This window comes from Carettochelys insculpta, chromosome 4 (assembly GCF_033958435.1).
Source record: "Carettochelys insculpta isolate YL-2023 chromosome 4, ASM3395843v1, whole genome shotgun sequence".
Lineage (NCBI taxonomy): Eukaryota > Metazoa > Chordata > Testudines > Carettochelyidae > Carettochelys > Carettochelys insculpta.
Genome location: NC_134140.1, coordinates 51,565,609 through 51,585,414, shown reverse-complemented (window position 1 = coordinate 51,585,414; position 19,806 = coordinate 51,565,609). Strand labels below are relative to the sequence as shown.

Below are 19,806 nucleotides of genomic sequence, written 5' to 3'. Positions count from 1 at the left end.
GCGAGGGGGTGGCTTCCCTTAGCGACCGGGGCCAGCCGTGCGCGTCGCCCAGAGGAAGAGCTCCGCAGCGCTGCGCAGCGTGCGGCCCTGGGCCGGTGGGGACGCGCTGCTTCCTGCTCCTGGTCGCTCTCGTTTGCAGGGGCCCATGGGGCTACGACAGCTCCAGCGTTTGGCTTCATGTGAGGTTCGCCCCCTGCCCTGCTCTGGTTCGAGCCAAACAAGCCAGGTCTGCGTGCCCTGGGCATCCCCCTCAGACAGAACAGATGCGTTTACCATGTTGTCATGTTTTGAGGTCTGGCAATAAACGGACTATATAAGTCAAAATAAAACAGCAGTCATGTAGCACTTTAAAAACTAACAAAATAATTTATTAGGTGATGAGCTTGCCAGGGTTTGCCCCACAAAAGCTCATCACCTAATAACATTTTATTAGTCTTTAAAGTGCTACATGCCTGCTATTTGTTTTGTTAGGACTACTGACTAACAGGGCTGCCTATTTGTTACAATACATACATCAACTGCTTTTGTTTCAATAAATGCATCAGTTTCAGTTAAATCCAGCTCTGTTTCTAATTTGTTATAGTATAGTTTTGATGTCATGAGCCATGCTGATTGTGTCAGAAATTTTATTGTTTCTATATGTCTTGGTTACTTTTGCCTGACCAGATGTACTTTTTCTGGTTTAAGATGTGTGCACAAGCCAGTAATCTGAGATACATGTTACTTTGGAAAATAATGGTTTAAATGAACAAAATGAAGTGATGATAATTTAAATTGGAAATTTGGCTTTGGTTACAAAAATATATTCTCTCAGTAGGACAATACCAACTCAACATTTTTAATAGTTTCATAAACAGTAATGTCCTTCTTATCCCCTGTCAGCTTTTGTGGGTTTAAATTAACACTTTTCTGTTTTTTTCAGAAACATTACCTGTAGATAAGAGCCCCATAAACTTGCAAAATAAGTACACACAACTAAGTGCTGTCAAATTCACAAATAAAACAAACTTGAAGAACTTCAGAAGCATTTTCCTCATTAAACTTGAGAGAGCTTTTCAGTTTGATCACAGCTATTATTTGTAATAGTAGGTTTAAGAAACTGAAATTTTCCTTTTACCATATTGGTAAAAATATCTAGTTAAGTGAAAAGACACTTTAGTGGTGCTAAGTGGCCCAAAGCCTGTGCATGAGATTGAGGATGTGCCTTGTAATATTTCTCTGTCACAAAATGTGTCAATGCCGAGGCATGACAGGCAGTTTGGGTAAGCTTTTCTTTAGTAAATCTTAGTTAGATCTCACCTCTTGACATTAGCTCTGTTCTACTCCCTTGAAGTCAGTAACTATTAGGGATGTAAAACTCTGTTTAATTAATTAACCAGGTAAATGCTAGAGTTAACGGATTCAACGGGTTGAGGGGTGGCTGAGGAGGGTGCTGGAACTCCTGTGAATGAGGCGTGCTCCAGTTGAGCTGACCATACCCAGACCTGGGGTTTGGGGGCGGATGGCTATTCCAGCCGGAGCAGCCCTTGTATGCAGCTGGGGGGGCGGGACCCTCCACCCTGACTAGTGGCCTACCCAACCATCTCTACCCCTTCAGGCTGCCATAGGCAGGGATACTTGGGTCTGGTTGGAGCACCCTTCCCACAGCAGCCCCAGGAGACTGGAGCAACACCCTTTCCACAGTGGGGGCTGCTTCAGCCCCTACCAGTTTTGATGATATGCCACTTACTTTAATGGGATGAAGGGTGTAATCTTTATGTAGTGTTTTGTGTTGGATGTTTGTTTACCATTAGTTTAAATTGTCTGGGAGTGAAATTACAGTGTACAGGAAAACTCCCCAACAGTTACTTAACAATTGTATCAATTCTTAAGTTTCCTTGTCTGTTTCTTTCAAACTCATGCATAACTTCAGCTCAATGACATTGGACACACGTGGACAACTGTGATCAAAAAAGAACTTATTTTGTGAAGTTACAAACGAGCAGAAGTCTTTATTACCAAATGTTTGCAAGTACATGTTTGAACCTTTCTAATCCAGAATGCACTTGTCCGACAACATTCGTAATCCGGCATGATTTTAGTTAACCATAGGTGTGGCCAGATTTCCCGTGGTCGCATAAAGCTTGTGTACAGTCACCAGTCCTGGCTCTCATTGTTCGGTTCTGCTGTTTAGCTGTAGTTTACCCCAAAATGTCTTCTAAGAGCCCAGTAAGCAATGAAGGCAGTGGTAATGATGCTAGGCAATATTGACCTCCTGTGGTGCAGTAAGTTCCCTCATCTGGCACTGATCAGGTCCTGAGGGTATTGAACAAGAGGGGTTCAACCTGTAAAATCTGTTTAGCCTCCATTAATAGTAGATAAATAATATAGATATCTGACAAAAACTTAAGAGGTTTGGCCTTGAAGTCACTTTTCTATTTTTATTATGTCTTATTTTAATGGTCTGAAATTTATTTCTTAAACTTTGATCTCTTCAGCCCTTCATGCATGGGATTGCTTTGCTAATGAGAACTGTAGATGCTTCTTCTGCAGCAGTATTCAAAACGCATACTTTTGATCAAATTCTTATCATCTTGCTAATATGCAAAGTTATATTAAAATCAATAGGACTGCTTGCACAGATAGGGCACCTTTAACTTAGTTCCTAATCCATGCAGACATCTGGGTTCATTACAGTTTTTTAACTTCAGTATCTTTGTTTTGTTTTGCAGTGCCCACACGTGTAATAAGCTCTTCACAGAGAACACCTAGAAGCTATGCTCCTATCCATAAATCTCGCAGGGTAAATGAAGGACATGTCATACAAATGCACTTGAGGAATGAGGGGAAGAAAGGTTAATGAAATTTTGATGTCTACAGTCCTTACAGAAAGCCTGAACAGTGAACTCTTGCCAGGTAAATAAAAGAGATGCTAATTTATAATTACCTTGTATGAGTTTGTGCTGTTTATGTGTAGACATACTCTGCTGAAGAAATCCTTGTTCTGATGAAGTCATTGGCAAGACTGGGATCTTTAAATGCTATTTCTTTTAAACAAGTATTTCATTCTACCTCTAAAGGATCCAAAATCTAAATTTTATAAATACAAGCTGTTATACAACTGAACACCAATAGAAGTGTTTTAAAACACACAAACAAATCCAGTGGAAAGTCCTCGCCCCCACCACACCCAACAGCAAAATAATTTTCTCCATTGTTTGAAATATCATCATTGCATTAGAGCAGAAGAACCTGAAAGGAAAAATCAAGTAGACTTGCTAAAGCTAGTTTTTAAAATAAGCAAACTACAAAAACAGCAAGTAGTGTAAGAAGACTTAACATTCAGATTGTTTGTAATTGGGCACCATCTCTTTAAATTGTCATATGTCTCAAGCTGTTTTCTGAGATTTCTTTGTCACTGGGCTACACTGCTTTTTATATTCTCAATGTTAATCAGAATGTATTGTAATCTTTATCGTTTGTATCTGTTTAGGGAGCAGAAGATTCAACATTTAAAATGACTCTGCAGGAGATGGTGCATCAGGCAGCCAGCCTGTATTCTGACAGAAGAGCAGTATGTTTTGATGAATGTAATGATAAGCCTCCCGTTTGCTATACTTACAAAGAAGTTATTAGTCTTGCCACAGAATTAACAGTTTTCCTGCAGAATTATTGTGTTCACAGAGGAAGTATTGAAATAGGCCTTTACTGCAATCCTGGAATAAATTTGCCATCTTGGATTTTAGGGTAATACTTCAAATACTTTTGTTTTATCTTCTGTCTTCTCTGTAGTCCAATATAGTCTTAACCTGCAGCCAGAGGCCACATGCAGCCCAGTCTGCACAGAGCTGTAGCCCATGTATCATCTTCAGAGCCATAAAGGTAGTATTGGATACAGTCCATGTGGCACATGGTTGAGTTCCTTTATGGTCCACAAGGGTAAATAGGTTGAGAAACACTGAGCTAGACCCATTTTAAGTGATTTTAAAAATTGGTTTAGGTGAATTGTGTAGAATATTATGCATTCTTGTGGTTGTGTTAGTAAACTCAGGCAGTTTAGTAGAAGAAGGGATGGGAGAGGTATTTCCTTGGAAGAAATTCCAGGCTACTTTGGCTTGTGGCTCTTAAAAATTAGAGTAGCTTGGTTAGTTAAGCTAAGTTCCTTGTACCAGTGAATATCTGTAGTACTGTCCCTGAATATGCAGTGCATATTTATTTCAATGCATAGCTCTAGGGATGTGATTTTTTTTCCCAAGTCAGTCAAACCTTTGTTCAGTTTACTCCTCACAACCCCCCTCCAAAGAAAAAAAAAAACTAAAAAGCCCCTCCACAAAACAAACAAACAAACAAAAGATACTAACTTGCTATTAGGGCTAAGTCCCAGATGAATTTCAGGCTTTAAAACTATCCGTTTTGGCTATAACCTGGTTCATAGTTGTATGCTTAAAATTTTAACAACTTGCCTTGTTTTTTTTTCTCTCTAAAAGAAAATCTAGAAAATGAAATGTAGAAATAAGTAGGAATGCAACAGTAAGGACTCATGATTAAAGTATCAGGTAGTGAGGAATGTAGAAGTCAAGACCTCAGTACTATTGTCAATTCAACAATAGTGCACATGAGCACCATTTTCTGTTCCCCTTTTTTGTTAACTAATTTAAAATGTTAACATACCATAAATAGGCTTAAAAGAATCTCATTTTTATAAGTAGATGTCAGTAAAATTGCTTTCGCTGTACATATTTAAAAATACTCTATTACCAAAGATCAAAATTGAAATTTACACACTGGGAAAATAAGAAAAATGTTGCTTTAATTCTGTATGTTCTCATCCAGTTAACGAATGGACTAATGAATTAATGTTAACAAGCACGATTTGTGGATTTAAGTATACAGTATATATTTTAACATTGTTATTGGCAATTTGTGCTTTAACCATTTATAAAGCTTTAAGTCTTTGAATCTTAGCATGTCTTTCAGTAGTTGTCTTTCTGATGCCCCATAATTTCTTGCAACTGTCAAAATATAGATGCATTTTAATTGTGTGGAAATTAAATCAATAATATAAAATGTGTACATATAGGCATCTGTCAAAATTGTAACAAAATAGAAATTTCATTCTTTCAGGCCTTATCAAAATAAACCAAACCTATGGGACGTTCAGCATAATTCAATTCATGTGATTGCTGGAATTTTATGTTCTGCATTTCCTAAATCTCTGTTTTAACTCTGTGTCACACCCATAACATTTTATTAACATAAAAAGCAGTCAAGTAGCACTTTAAAGACTAGTTTTTAAAGTGCTACTTGACTGCTTTTTGTTTTGATAGTATATAGACTAGCACGGCTCCCTCTCTGTTACTATTTTATTAACCTGTGACCGATGTATGCAGCTGTGGTCACAGTCCTTGGTGCTTTGGGAAGCATTATGCCACACATACACAGAATTGCAAGTACTTAAGTGTTTCCTTGTCTTCACCAGTTAAATTTGTAAGTTCCTTGATCAATGACCTTGCACGAACTGGTCGTGCATGTGTAATGCACCTTTAAATGTAAAGGATTTTTCTCCTGCAGATGCTCCACTTCACTCCTGAAAGTAAGAACACTCTGAGTTAAAACAAGCTTTATGTACTGCATGTGTTTTGCCCAGGTCCTTAGAGCAAGTGCTATTTCCTTGGTATGCTTTTTCAAATGTCTGGTTTTTTTCCATGTAGTGCAGGGGATGGGAAACCTACAACCAGTTTACCTTGATTTGGCTCATGAAGCCCAGGACACTGTCCCCATTCCCTCCCGCGGGGTGCAAGCTGGTGCTCCAGCCAATGAGGGGGGGCACTGAGGTGGGAGTGCAAGCCAGAGCTCTCCTCATGGCAGGGGAGGAGAGGCTCCTGTGTGCTGCAGGATAGTGGTCCTTGCAGGCACTGTTCGCCTTTGCCCTCATGGGTGAATTGCAACCAATGGGAGTGGCAGAGGATGGTTGCTGGTAGGGAGCACTTTCCTGCCGTGCAGAGAGCTGCACAGAGCTATGTGCAAACCACTCCCTATTTAGGGGAGCTGCCCATGCTGCCATTTCCTGCTTCCTCCCACCCAGACACTGCATCCTCATTCTGCTCCTGCACCTCCTTCCAAACTCTACACTCCCACCCCCAGTCTGTTCCTGCTCCTGCGCCTTACCTCCTGCCAAGACCCCACATCCCCACCTCTGCCTATTGTTTGGCAGCCCCCTCCTGTGCACTGAACCCCTTATTTTGGCATCACCCCAGAGCCTGGAGGAGGCCACAAAATCTACTAGCCCTACTCCCCATAGGCTCTGGGGTGAAGCTTGAGGGTAGTGAGGTGAATATTTTTAATGTTTCTCAGTTGGGGATCACATCTTTGAGGCTTTCCCCCCATCACTTGAGTGCCAGGTCAGTGAGGGTGGAGTTTTGTTTTTTCTTCTCACTTGCATGTGGTCTCTGACTGAATTTTTTTTTTTTTCCCCCTGTGGGTCAGCAACCCCTGGCCCACAAAATGTTCTCCTACCCCAGTGTAGTTTTTTACATCAGGTATTTTGTTGTGTTTAGTGTGGTGAAAATTAACTTGTAAGAGAGAGGAAAATCGTAAGAGTGTTTTGCAAACATGAAGCCTCAGCAAAATTTAAAAATCTGACTAAATGCTATCAACTTTATTTAGCTGGATGCTCATGCGGTTTTGATAAAGACAAAAAACTAAAGTTTGAATGTGGTAAATTAAGCCAGTAGGTGGCTCATATGCACAAATAATGGTAAAAGTAAGCATTGAAGAAACACAGCACTGTAAAAGAACCATAACTGATGGCAGTAGGGTGATATATCTGTCTTTGTTAGGGAAGAGATCACGTAACTCAAATTTTCCCAAGCCAGATCTGATGAACTAGTGAGAGTAAAACGGATGTTCCTAACATGTATTATACATCTGTTTCGTATACATATGTTCTATATATTGTATCCAGGCCTTGAAGGGAAGAGGTATGAGCAGGAGCTGGGCCTCAGTCCAGGCTTCAGCGGCCCCCTACTTCTAGGGAAATTTAGGCATTCCTGTGTGAGCCTCTCCAAATGGAAGACTGATGTTCTGCTTATGAGTGGAAACTGAGAGACCTCATGTTATAAAATAAGCCTATAAAACTGAAGATCTGTTTCAGATTTGTCTTTTACAATGCCATTGACTAGAATTTTTGCCTTGTTAGAATCCTCCAGGTTCCAGCTGCATATTCTCCTCTTGATCCAGATGCACCACCAGTGTTATCAACCTATTTTATGAAGAAATGTAACCTCCAGTATATCCTTGTTGCGAATGACAAAATAAACGTAAGTGTAAAGGATGTTGCAAGAAATATTAAGATGGGATTTAAAAACTGCAGCTGTTGAGTTAGTTGCCTTTTTATTTTTCCAAGAGCTCAGATGTAATTCTCTTCATTTTGACAGCGACTGGTTTTCTAGATGTTCTGCAGCAGGTCAAGAACGTGTGTTTCAACCTTAGTGGACCAGTGAACAAACTCCAAATTGGCTTGAATTCTGCACTTAGATCTCACCGAACAATTATCAAGTGTAAACTCAGACTCTATGGGCTTGTCTACACTAGCCCCCTCCTTCGAAGGGGGCATGTAAACGAGCCTGAGCAGTGAATAGCAATGCAGCACCTCATTAGCCTATTTTTCGCCATGTGAACTTCAGAGTTAACAACTTCGAAGTGCTGGAAAACTGTGTAGCTGCGGGCATTTCGAAGTACCTGCGCAACATTGAAGTGCCCTTACTCCCAAAACATTTTGGGAGTAAGGGCACTTGGAAGTCGCGTGGGTACTTCAAAGTGCCTGCAGCTACACGGCTTGCCAGCACGTCGAAGTTATCAACTTCAATATTCACATTGCGAAAATTAGGCTGATGAGGTGCGGCATGTGCAGTGCAGCACCTCATTGCTATTCACTGCTCAGGCTTGTTTACGTGCCTCCTTCAAAGGAGGGGGATTGTGTAGATGAGCCCTTTGAGAGGCTTAACGTGGGGTCACAGTCACTCCTTGGGTACTCTCATCTCTCTTCCCATTTAAACTTGCCTTTCTTTGTGTTCCCTCTAATTGTTTTCCATCTATGGGCAGAATAAATTTTGTTACACGCACTAATGCATGCACAGATGTGCACCACCAATAGAAACACATGCTGCCACTGTGGGTGGCTGTAGGTACTCTCTATTAATCAGCTGGGCAGCATGTGAATGGTCTGGGCTGCTACCAAAGCACTCTGCTTACAGGGAATACTGACCTTTGTGATAGATGGTTTCTTATGCCAAAAAAACCTCAACAGTATTACTGTGTACTCCCATTTCCAAATGATAAGTCACCCATGTAGAATTGTACTTTAGATCTCACACCAAAGACCATGCTTGTAACCAATCCTTTAATAATCAGTCAAAAGATTTATTAACTTGGAAAAATAAATAAGTTGTTTACAAAGTTAAAGAAAGCAAACATACGCAATTATTAGTCTTGAGTTTCAGACAATCATGAAAACTTCCGTAACACGAGAGCTCCGTATGTCCCTTAGTGCTTTCTGTGAGCTGCATGTTCAGCTAACAGGAAGAAGTCATTCGTGTGTTCCATCTTCCTGTGGGGGGAGGTGCAGTAGGCAAGTCCTTTTATCTCTAATATTCCACAGTAGCTCTTCTGGTGTTGCAGGGCTGCCTTATTGGACAGGACATAATACCTCCTGTTGGAGACTAAGGCCTTGGAAATTATGTCGGTATAACTACATCACTCAGAGGCATGAAAAATCCACACGCTGAGTGACACAAATCAACCAACAATACCAGCCTAGAAATACTAGATCAAGAGGTGAATTTTCCTGTGTAATACCTCTCAGGGTAGAACTCTTCCTGTTAGCATAATAGTATCTTCGCTGAAGTGCTACGATGGTGCAAATGTACCACTGTAGTCTAAGTGTAGTCAAGCCGTAATATTTCACACTTTATTGCTGTTCTCATCTGGTAACTTACAGTTGGTCTACTTATTTTATAACGTTCCACAGTGGCATGCATTGGTATCCAAGTTCTTTCCAATGTTTCTCCCCAGTGGGGATTGCATCTGCTCCTTGGAGAAACTTGTACAACATCTAGCTTATTACTCCTGCAAATGATTATTTCAATCTGTATTTCATTTACCTACAGTTTTAAAGATGGAGTGAGCAGCTGCACTCCTTAAACCAGAGCTCAGGTTGTGTTCCCAAAAGTAGAGGCATTCAGAACCACTTGTTGTTTTTTAAAAATTCAGTCTTTATTGTTAATAGTACAGTATGGGAATGGAGACAGTAAAACTGTAAACTGAGCTTTGCGTTTAACTTGTTATGTTATTTTATTCTCTTACAGAAATTCAAAATATCCCATAGTGACTGGTGTTACCAGAGTTCTTTTGCAATAGATCATGTTGGTTTAACTCTATTCCAAATTAATTGGAATGATGTTGATGTAAATCTGCTGGTAGATGGCGCAGAAGATGACAAAGGAATCTCCAAACCTACAAGTAATTGGGAGACAGATTACATAACTGACCTGGACCAACTTGAAGCAAAGACATCAAAACTGGGGTGCATGCATGTCAGGCAGCAACATTCTGTAGCGTACATCTTGCATACATCAGGAACTACAGGGATCCCCAAAATAGTCAGAGTACCTCATCAATGTATTATGCCAAATATCCTTCATCTTCAGTAAGTTCACTTTCCAAATTACTCTTTTTATGTTTTCAAAGGACCAACATGTAAGGGACAGATTTTCAAAGTAACTTAATATCTAACAGTGCTTGTATTTGCTCATCACTGATAGTAATAGTCATGCTGTCATTTGTGAATTACCTCATGAGAGGTGATCTTAACTGGTTTGCAAAAAAAAAATTTTTTTTCAAAAGCTAGCTGCAGCTCAGTACAATAAACCATTGATTTAATGGGCACTGATTTTATGGACTTTGGATATAATGAATGCTTTCCACCAGTCCCTCCCCCAGTTAAATGCCAGTGGCTCACCAAGGCCACTGGAACTGCGGGGCCTGACGGAGCCACCACCGCTGCTGTGGCCAGAGAAGCTGCCTGGTCCTGAGGAGGGAAACTTAGTTTCCGTGGGAGTGGCCAGACTTGGTTAGGTGATAAGTTGCTTGTGGCAGACAAGCCCAGAGGCTCTGCTCTGTAACAGCACAAAGGGTCCACTGCCAAGCTCTCTCTCCCAAGCCTGCTGCTTTCCTCCCGGGTTTCAAATGGAGCACTCCCTAGTGCACCTTGCAAGGTGCCTCCAGTCCTGCAGATTCAGATTTAATGGACTTTCAGTATTAATGGACACCCTTTCTCCCCATTAGTCCATTAAATTGAGGGTTTACTGTATGTATATAAAGCCAAGAATTGGTGTTCTTTTGAAAAGTGTGTTAACTTGGAAGTAATAATTTTTTATGTTTGGAAGGTACACTGCAAAATAAGTTGATTTAAAAAATGTGGTTAAGGGAATTCTACGTCAAAGACTAGTGTTAGGTGTGGCATTGAACTAATGGGAACAACAGACACAAGAATAGCTTCATTTCAGTAGAAATAATTTTCACAAATTCATTCTGCAAACAGTTGAAGCCAACTGAACTTGAACTCCCACATGCCCAGAGTCTGATTGCCATATTTGGGGTGGGGAGGGAATTTTTCCCTGGGTTAGATTAGCAAAGAACTCCAGGAGGTTTTCACCTTCCCCTGCACTGTGGGACACAGATCAGATGCTGGTTTAAACTACAGTAAATTGTGGATTCTCAAACAAGAAGTCTTGTGGCAGCTTATAGACTAACATATTTTGGAGCATAAGCTTTCATGGGCAAAGGCCCGCTTCATCAAATGCATGAGTGGGGGGGTGGTTTCAGAGGGGTATTTAAAGAGTTGGGGTCCCAGTAAAAGGAAGGGCCAGAGCTGACAAGGTCTGTTCAGCAAGGTGGAAATGGCCCTCTGAAACCACCCCCCCACTCATGCATCTGATGAAGCGGGCCTTTGCCCACAAAAACTTATGCTCCAAAATATCTGTTAGTCTATAAGGTGCCACAAGACTTCTTGTTGTTCTCAAAGCTACAGACTAACCAGCTACCTCTCTGATACTTGTGGATTCTCAGTAACTCAGAAGTTTTTAAATCATGATTTGAGAACTTCAGTAATTTAGCCTTAAATTACGGGTTTATCATGATACAGACATTTTATTCCTGACACTAAATGAAATAAATACAGGAACTTTGATGTTACCACCTTCCAATCCCACATGTGAATTATTTTCCTCTTTAAATTCTGTTTGGCTTTCTTCAGTTTTCTTTGTTCTGGTATACCTGCTGAAAAATACTAGTCATGTTAAAACTGCTAGCCCAGTGTGGAGCAGTACTGATGAATGAGCATGGACTGTTCAAAATCTTCAGTGAGCCCTCCTCTGCAGCATACGTAAAATAGTTTTGGATGCCTTTCTGAGGGACAGGCTCTAGTACACTGATCCTTAGTTATATGACTCAGGAGCCCCATTTGCAACCATCATAAATCAAAAGAGTCACATGACTAATGTATGCTCTGTGCACAACCCCACCATATGCACACACAATAATATAAAATATATAACTGTAAATATAACAAAATACTCTAATTTTCAAATTTTTCAGTACAATGAAAATTAAATTTAGCATTTAATTGCCTGGCTGTCAGATCTTTTTGAATTGGACCATGGAATTATCCCATATTAAGCAGATACAATTACCTTCACTACTGGGCACAAAAAATCACGTTCTCATTCCTGTCTAAAGGATCTGTATTCGTCTTCACACTTGTGTTTTTTCATTGCTTTCATCACGTGTACTTTTCATTCCCATGTACCTAACATCCACTAAAGGAATGTATCAGCAACGAAGGGTCCTGTGGCACCTTATAGACTAACAGAAAAGTTCTGAGCATGAGCTTTCGTGAGCACAGACTCACTTCATCAGATGCTCATCTGATGAAGTGAGTCTGTGCTCACGAAAGCTCACGCTCAGAACTTTTCTGTTAGTCTATAAGGTGCCACAGGACCCTTCGTTGCTGTGACAGATCCAGACTAACATGGCTACCCCTCCGATAAAGGAATGTATGTGATTGTTCGGTGAATTCTAATTGGTTTTTAACTGGGGTTTTAATGCTAACAGTTAGAGAAGGAAGCTCAGACTTCACTTGTAGAGTGAGCACCCGGTGCTTTTTATTTTGCTCCCTCTGCCCACACCTTTACTATTTTATGCAGCAATGCTATTTTCTACATACCTTGTACCCTCAGCCTTTGGGCTAGGGCCAACAAGGAGAAGAGGTCTCCCTTGAGGACCTTGTTCTGTCTTTGGTCTCACCTATCACTGTTTTCCAACCAGCTGATTCACCATGCTCCTAGAGGGAAGGGGGAAGAATAGGGGCTTTGTCTATGAGTACTGTGTATCAGCTATTTGTGATGCTCAAGAGGGGTAAAGGAGTGGAGATTGTCCTCCCTCCAGGAGTGCCGTGAATCAACTATTTGTGATGCTCCTGGAGGGAACTGCAGGCTACACGTGGAAGAGCCACGTGTGGCTTGCACAACCATGGAATGAATATCAGTGCTGTAGCACAACCAGAAGTTATGGATTGAAGATTCACAAAGCACTTGGTGAAGTTCTCCTGTGTATGCAGAAAGGTATACTAGATGATCTTGATGGTGCCTTCTGGAACTCAATTTTTATTGCTCTAGGTACACATGCTACTCTGTACAAGTGCTCCAACTTGGGAGCCTTTCTCTTTGTAAATAATGCCAACCAGTTACCAGCTTTCATATGCACCAGGCTTAATAACTCCGGTATTTTTTATATTTTAGGTCGCTATTTAAGATCACACCGGATGATATGCTGTTCATGGCCTCACCTCTGACATTTGATCCATCTGTAGTTGAATTGTTTGTTGCTCTGACAAGTGGAGCCTCTGTGCTTATAGTACCAAACCCCATTAAAATGATGCCTCTGAAGTTGTCTGCTGCTCTTTTTCACCGTCACAGAGTGACAGTGTTGCAGGTAGGCCATTCGCAAGGCATCCTTTTGGGATATAAGCAATGGTTTTTTTGTTTGTTATTCTTTGCCTTTGTGTGCTGCTTTTGCAGAATACCAGACACTAATCATGTTAAAGAAGTTCTTCTTTTAGCGTCAGTTATTTTTGGTTTTTATGTACTTGTTATCTTCTTTGATTCACAGTACTGGAATTTCATGAAGTTAAGAAATTACCATTTGAAAGGATTATTCTCAGTGTTATATGACAGATGAGATTTGACTGAAAACAGGGCTGGCATTCAGTTGAAAGCTCCTGCTAGTTGTGTAGCTTTTTAATTTCTTCTGATATTTATTTTAGCACTAAATAATAAGCTTGATCTGGCAGCTCTGAGTAATTCTTAATCATAGAAATAGTACCATTGTCAAAAACATGATAAATGATAGTGCCATTTAAAACTTGATCACATGATAAAATGTCAATAATAAGAAACAAAATGATTGTTTCCCCTGTAAATTTGACTGTTTTGTAAGATTGCACTGGCTTCCTTTCCTGTGGTAGTGAGAGATTTCCTCGTATGTGATCTGAATTTTAACAGGCTAAAATCTAACTTGCCTGTAGAGTATACTGGAAGTAATGGTCCTTTTTAATCCTTATTCATTGAATAGGCCTAATTGCATATTCCATAGTACAGTATGGTACTATGTAAAGGCTAACACTTGAGCATAGCTCTGTGTAAGTTGGTTGTTAGATATTCTACGTAAAGTTTTAAATTTGTTTTATGTATAGACAGTAATGTGTTAATGGTCTAGTTAGTATCCATTACTGAAACAACGCAACCATGTAAAATGACGTGGTGATTGAAATTCTTTTGCCAGCCAGCATAAGAAAGGGTATTTTATTCATTTCTCTCTTGAGCACCTTGTTATAGCTTCCCTCCAATTCCCAAGTAATAATTTTTTTTAGCCTTTCCTCTTGTATGCACACACTCTTACAGATTTTCTTCTTTCTGGGAATAAAGGAGGAAGTAGGTGATTGTGGGTGTAAATTTAGGTTTACTTAACAATTAAGTGAAGCCACCTCAGCAACAGCAGTACATCTGTTAAAAAGTATTAATTGACATATCCATATTACTTCTGCTCTGTTTTACAATGGAGGGTGTAAATAAAATCCTGTTACTATAAGGTGCTCCTACACAGCAAAAAAAGCAGACCAATAGTGGTCTTTTTATTCACAAACTGCTGGCACACTAAAATATCTTGACTATTGTTTTGCCTGATTTTTTTTTGATAATGGGTGGGTGGGTGGTTTGTTTGTTTGTTTTTTCCCCCTGGCCTGTTCCTCTAAGTTGTAGCTATAATTAGCAAGAGAGATGTTTCTTAAGCAGTCAGACTGATTTTGGGGATATGTTGGTGATTGGACATTTTGATGAGAAGTTTTTAAATTTGCTTTTCCTTGAGTTTAATCACTATCAGTGATGAGAAGGGCTTTTAGTGACAAAAGTTCCCTTGTTCACAAGTTTATGATTTAGTTGATGATAGTGTTTCTCAGACTTCAAGGCTGCAGTGTCTCATTTTCTTACTTTTTCTAAACAGAATTGAGCAAAGCCATGAAAAAGCTTGAGGAAAAATTAATCTTGTCCTTTCCTTAATCATTTTCATTTGGTAATCATCAAAGTTTTGAATCATCTGTTGAATGCTGTTAAATAGAAGGCTCATATTTGCATAGAGTCACAGTACCATATATGCTTAGAAGGGACTTGCAAGGATCATCTAGTCTTAACCCTCTTCCAAGATACATGATTTGTGTGCCTTAGTTTCCTCTTTTGCAAACTAAATATACCTAGTTCCTTCAGCTCAGGGTGGCCAACCAGTTATAGATTAATGGAGAACAGCAGAGAAGGATGTGGCCATACAGGAGGGTCAACACGTAGCTATGTGGGATACATATGGGACACTTCTGGAGGCTAATAAATTCAAATTAAATCCACTAGCCACTACCACACTAGCCTTTATTTAAAATTTGAAATTGACACTCTACCAGTCTGATAGGATCATCATCTTGTTATTGGTATTAGAGCTCAATAAATCAAGCTAATGCTATTTACAGTGAAGACAGTGACATTTTAATATTGAGCTAACGCCTTTAAATTCAATTTTATCTTGTAGTGTAGATGCAGCCTTAGAGCCAAAATAGCTGAGGATAGAGTACAAAGAACCATGTATTATATATTTATATAGATAGATAGATTAAAAATAAATATATAAGGTTTGGCTCAGTGCCCTCCCCCTCCCCCAGAGCCAGGCACTCCCAGCCCCCTGTTCTAACCCAGTGCTTATTATGCTCAGGACTCACCACGGTCACCACTGCCGCACGCATCTCCCTCCAGGTGCTAGGGGGCATGTGCAGAGTGGCGGTGAGCAGTCCAGGTGAGCATTTCAGTGACCAAAGAGCCACATGCGCCTCAAGGGCTGTGGGTTGACCATGTCTGCTTCAGCCTTTGGTCAGCTGGCTTGCATCCCATCCCTGTGATGATTTTGTCTTTCGCTTTTGCATCATTTCAAGTTTCTCTACATTCTTTCTGTACTGCAGTGACGCATTGGGCACATTACTCCAGTTGAGGCCTAACTCCTGTAACCTCCAATGACTTGCCTGCTATGCCTCTTTTAATGCAATCCAGAATTACTTTTTTTTGCAACTACGTTGTATTGTTGACTTCTGTTGAGTTTGTTATGCACTACAACTAGCAGATCCTTCTCAGCAATGCTGCCGCCAGCTTATCTCGTATTCTGTATTTGTACCTTAGTTTGTTCCCTTGCCCAAGTGCAGCCCTTACATTTGCGTGTGTTGAATTTCATTTTGTTGTCTATAGCCCAGTTCTCAAAATTATCAAGATCCTTTTGAATTTTTATTCAATCTCCAAAATGTTTGCAACACCTCTTGGCTTTGTGTCATCTCAAATTACATCAGTGTACTCTTTATTGGTACATTCAGGTAATTAAGAAAGATATTAAATAACAGCAGACCCAAAACAAGTCCCTGTGGATCTCCATTTGAGACATCCTTCCATTTTGACATTATTCCATTAATAGTTACTATTTGTTTGCAGTTGTTTAATCAATTATGTATCCACTTCCTGGTAGAATTACCAACTCTACATTTCTCCAGCTTGCTTACAAAACTGTTATGTGGGGCTGTATCAGAAGCCTTGCAAAAATGCAGGTGTACAGTGTCCACTGCATTTGTCTTGTCTACTAAACCAGTTATCTTGTCAAAGGAAGAAATCAAGCTGCTTTGGCATAATTGGTTCTTGCCAAATTAGCGTGACTCTTGCTTCTCTGCAGAATTCCATGCCAATTTGGTGGAACTGCACATGGATGAAAGATTGTGTATTAATGGATCCCAAAGAAGAATCAGGGCCTATATGATATAGATGAACAGTCAATTGCTGTTTGACCTGTGGATCAGACAGTTTTGAAGAGTTTTATTGCATGGGTAACAATCTATGTTGTAAAATTCCATCCAAGTCATTCTTCTTTTTCTTATGAACATCCTTTCTCACCACACTGTTCATTAGGAGATCTGTTCAGCACATTGATGATAAACATCATTGTAATCATGAATCTGTTTGGATTTTTGCTACATTTAGGAAATACCTGAGAGGGTGCATCTTATTGTATGTTTGTAAGCCTGCAATTTTCCATGATCTGTAAGAGCATGAATATCTTTGTGTATGACACACCCTCTTTTTAAACATTGCTCAGGTAACACCAACATTTCTCAGAGGATTTGGAGCTCAACTTATTAAGTCAACTGTTCTATCTGCCAGTACTTCACTCCGTATTTTAGCCCTTGGTGGAGAAGCATTTCCTGCACTGAATGTCTTGAGAAGCTGGAAGGGCAGGGAAAACAAAACACATGTTTTTAATCTCTATGGCATTACAGAAGTCTCAAGCTGGGCCACGTGCTACAAGATTCCTGAAGAGCTTCTCAGATCTGATCTTCGGTGAGAAATTTCACTGTTTTGCTTGCTGCTTTGGCACACACACAGTAGGCCATATCAAAACAAAAAAGCAGTCAAGTAGCACTTTAAAGACTAACAAAATAATTTATTAGGTGAGTTTTTGTGGGACAGACCCACTTCTTCAGATCATAGCCATACCAGAACAGACTTGATATTTAAGGCACAGAGAACCAAAAGTAGTAATCAAGGTGGACAAATCAGAAAAAAAAATTATCAAGGTGAGCAAATCAGAGAGTAGAGGGGCAGAAGGAGTGGGGCGGAGTCAAGAATTAGATTAAGCCAAGTATGCAAACGAACCCCTATAATGACCCAGAAAATTCCCATCCCAGTTCAAACCACATGTTAATTTGTCGAATTTGAATATAAAAGAGAGTTCAGCAGCCTCTTTCTCCAAAGCGTTGTGAAAATTCCTCTTCAGTAAGACACAAACTCTTAAGTCATTAACAGAATAGCCCACTCCATTAAAATGCTGGCTGACCGGTTGGTGGATCAGGAGTATTTTTATGTCTGTTTTGTGTCCATTAACTCTTCGTCTAAGAGAGTTTGAAGTCTGTCCAATATACAAAGCATCTGGGCATTGTTGGCACATGATGACATATATGATGTTAGTTGAGGAACATGAGAATGTGCCCATGATTCTGTGAGTAACCTGGTTAGGTCCAGTGATGGTATCTTCAGAATAGATATGTGGACAAAGCTGTCAGCGGGCTTTGTTGCAAGGAAAAGTTCCAGGGCTGGTGTTCCTGCAGTATAGACTGTAGTTGTTGGTGAGAATCCTCATAAGGTTGGGAGGTTGTCTGTAGGAGAGAACAGGCCTGTCACCTCGGGCCTTCTGGAATGTGGCATCCTGATTAAGGACAGGTTGTAGGTCTTTAATAATTTGTTGCAGGGGTTTGAGTTGGGGGCCTGTAGGTGATGACCAGTGGTGTTCTGTTCTTGGCTTTTTTGGGCCTATCTTGGAGTAGCTGGTCTCTGGGTATTCGTCTGGCACTGTCGATTTGTTTTTTTATTTCTCCTGGTAGGTAATTCAGGTTTATGAATATTTGGTAAGGATCTTGTAGTTTTTGGTCTTTGTCAGTAGGATCAGAGCAAATGCGATTGTACCTAGGGGCTTGACTGTAAACAATGGATCTAGTTATGTGTGCAGGATGGAAGCTAGAAGCGTGTAGGTAAATATAGCGGTCAGTGGATTTCTGGTGCAGGGTGGTACCGATCAGGCCATCCTTGATTTGTACTGTAGTGTCCAGGAAATGTATCTCTCGTGTGGCGTAATCGAGGCATAAGTTGATGGTGGGGTGCCATAGTTGATAATCAACTATTAAGAGAACACCACAAGCCTTTCACAGGCAGGATCCTCATTTGCTCTGCGGGAGATCACATATGTGGAAAAATAACTTCTGATGAACATAGGCTTAGGAATCGTAGAGGTGTATGGCTTTACTGATTTCAAAATACTGCATTTTCAGCAATTTCTTAGCAAGACTATTAAATCCAATAACAGATGTAACAGTGCCTAGGACATAGATACTGTGTTTTCACTCACTTTGTTACTCCCTGCTAAGCAGAGAAGCTTTGTGATCTCCTGTCTTTCACCCATTCTCGTATTATGTTCAGCAGATCATTCCACTGAAATTAGTCCATGAATAAGGACAACAGAAATTGATGCTAAGTGATTTTCTATGGCTACGCTGCAGTTACGAACCTGCAGGAAGCCCGTGCCAGCTGACTGAGGTGTGGGGTTGTTTAGTTACATTCTAGATGTCCAGTCTTAGGCTGGAGTCAGGTTCTAGTAGGTCAGGGTGTAGGCTAAGCCAGAACGCAGTTGCACAGTCTAAGCACCAGTCGGCTGGCATTGGCCAATCACTTGTTACTTGTAGTCTAGACATACCTTTAGTAGCAAGCTGGGAATAGTACCCAGTTTCCCAGGCTAGAGCTCTAGCCACTGTGTCACATGGTTTTCTCAATAATGAGGATGTTTGTTCATGGTGGTAGAAGTTTAACGGAGGTTGTGTTAATTTACCTATATAACTGAGTGTAGCTCAGGGGTGGGCAAGATTCGGCTCATGAGCCATCCCGTCAAGCCTTTTAATCTGGCCGCTGGCCCATGCCTGCATGCTCCCTGTGGGTCTCTCTGCTGTGGAGAAGGGAGGGAGAAGCTTCCCTATTGGCTGGTTTCTCACCAGAAGGAGCTGAGATATTTTGCTGAGGGCAGGGCAGCAGGCAAAGACTCCCTGGCAATACAGAGAGCCACCTGGAGTCGTCTAGGGCTGCTAGAAAGCCTGTGAGTACTGTTGGGTGGGAGCTATTTAGGTAAGTGCCTCCCATCCAGAGGCTGCAACTGGCACCCCACTCAAACTCCCTCCCAGAACTTTCGCTCCCTCCTACACTCTTTCCCCAGGCCAGAAACTGCACCCATACTACTCCTGGACCCTGCATCCCGACCTCTTGCCTCAGGTCACCCCCACAAGCCCTCTGCATGCTGGGTCACAGCTCCCTCTCAGACCCTGCATCTGCTCCTACATTCCTCTCCCAGGCCAGAATCCTCACCTTCACCCAAACCCCATCCCAGAGCCTGCACCCCAATTCCCTGCCCCAAATAACAACCAGCTTCTCCATCCAAACTCCCTCCCAGACCCTCACTCTCTTCTGTACCCCAGTACCTAACCTTTCTGCACCCAACCTCTATCCCAGACCTTGTACTGCCTCCACAGAAAAGTGCAGGGCGAAGGAATAGTTCAGTGGTTAGAGCACTGGCCTTGTAAACGCAGGGCTGTGAGATCAG

The 19,806-nt window shown here is 41.0% G+C and overlaps 1 protein-coding gene across 15 annotated transcripts in view; it reads left to right on the top strand.

Annotated features, from left to right (window-relative positions):
- The window catches only part of AASDH (aminoadipate-semialdehyde dehydrogenase), a 67,078-nt gene that overhangs the window by 264 nt on the left and 47,008 nt on the right, over positions 1–19,806 (top strand). For 14 of the 15 annotated variants that reach the window (XM_074992818.1, XM_074992817.1, XM_074992814.1 and 11 more), the window contains exons 2-7: positions 2,712–2,895; positions 3,473–3,726; positions 7,178–7,298; positions 9,345–9,685; positions 12,837–13,029; positions 16,765–17,006. In XM_074992818.1, the coding sequence (XP_074848919.1) occupies positions 3,497–3,726; positions 7,178–7,298; positions 9,345–9,685; positions 12,837–13,029; positions 16,765–17,006 (1,127 nt within the window). In that variant the 5' untranslated portion in view covers positions 2,712–2,895; positions 3,473–3,496. Of the gene's footprint in view, positions 1–2,711; positions 2,896–3,470; positions 3,727–7,177; positions 7,299–9,344; positions 9,686–12,836; positions 13,030–16,764; positions 17,007–19,806 lie in introns of those variants that run through there. The other variant, XM_074992815.1, reaches the window with a different exon arrangement.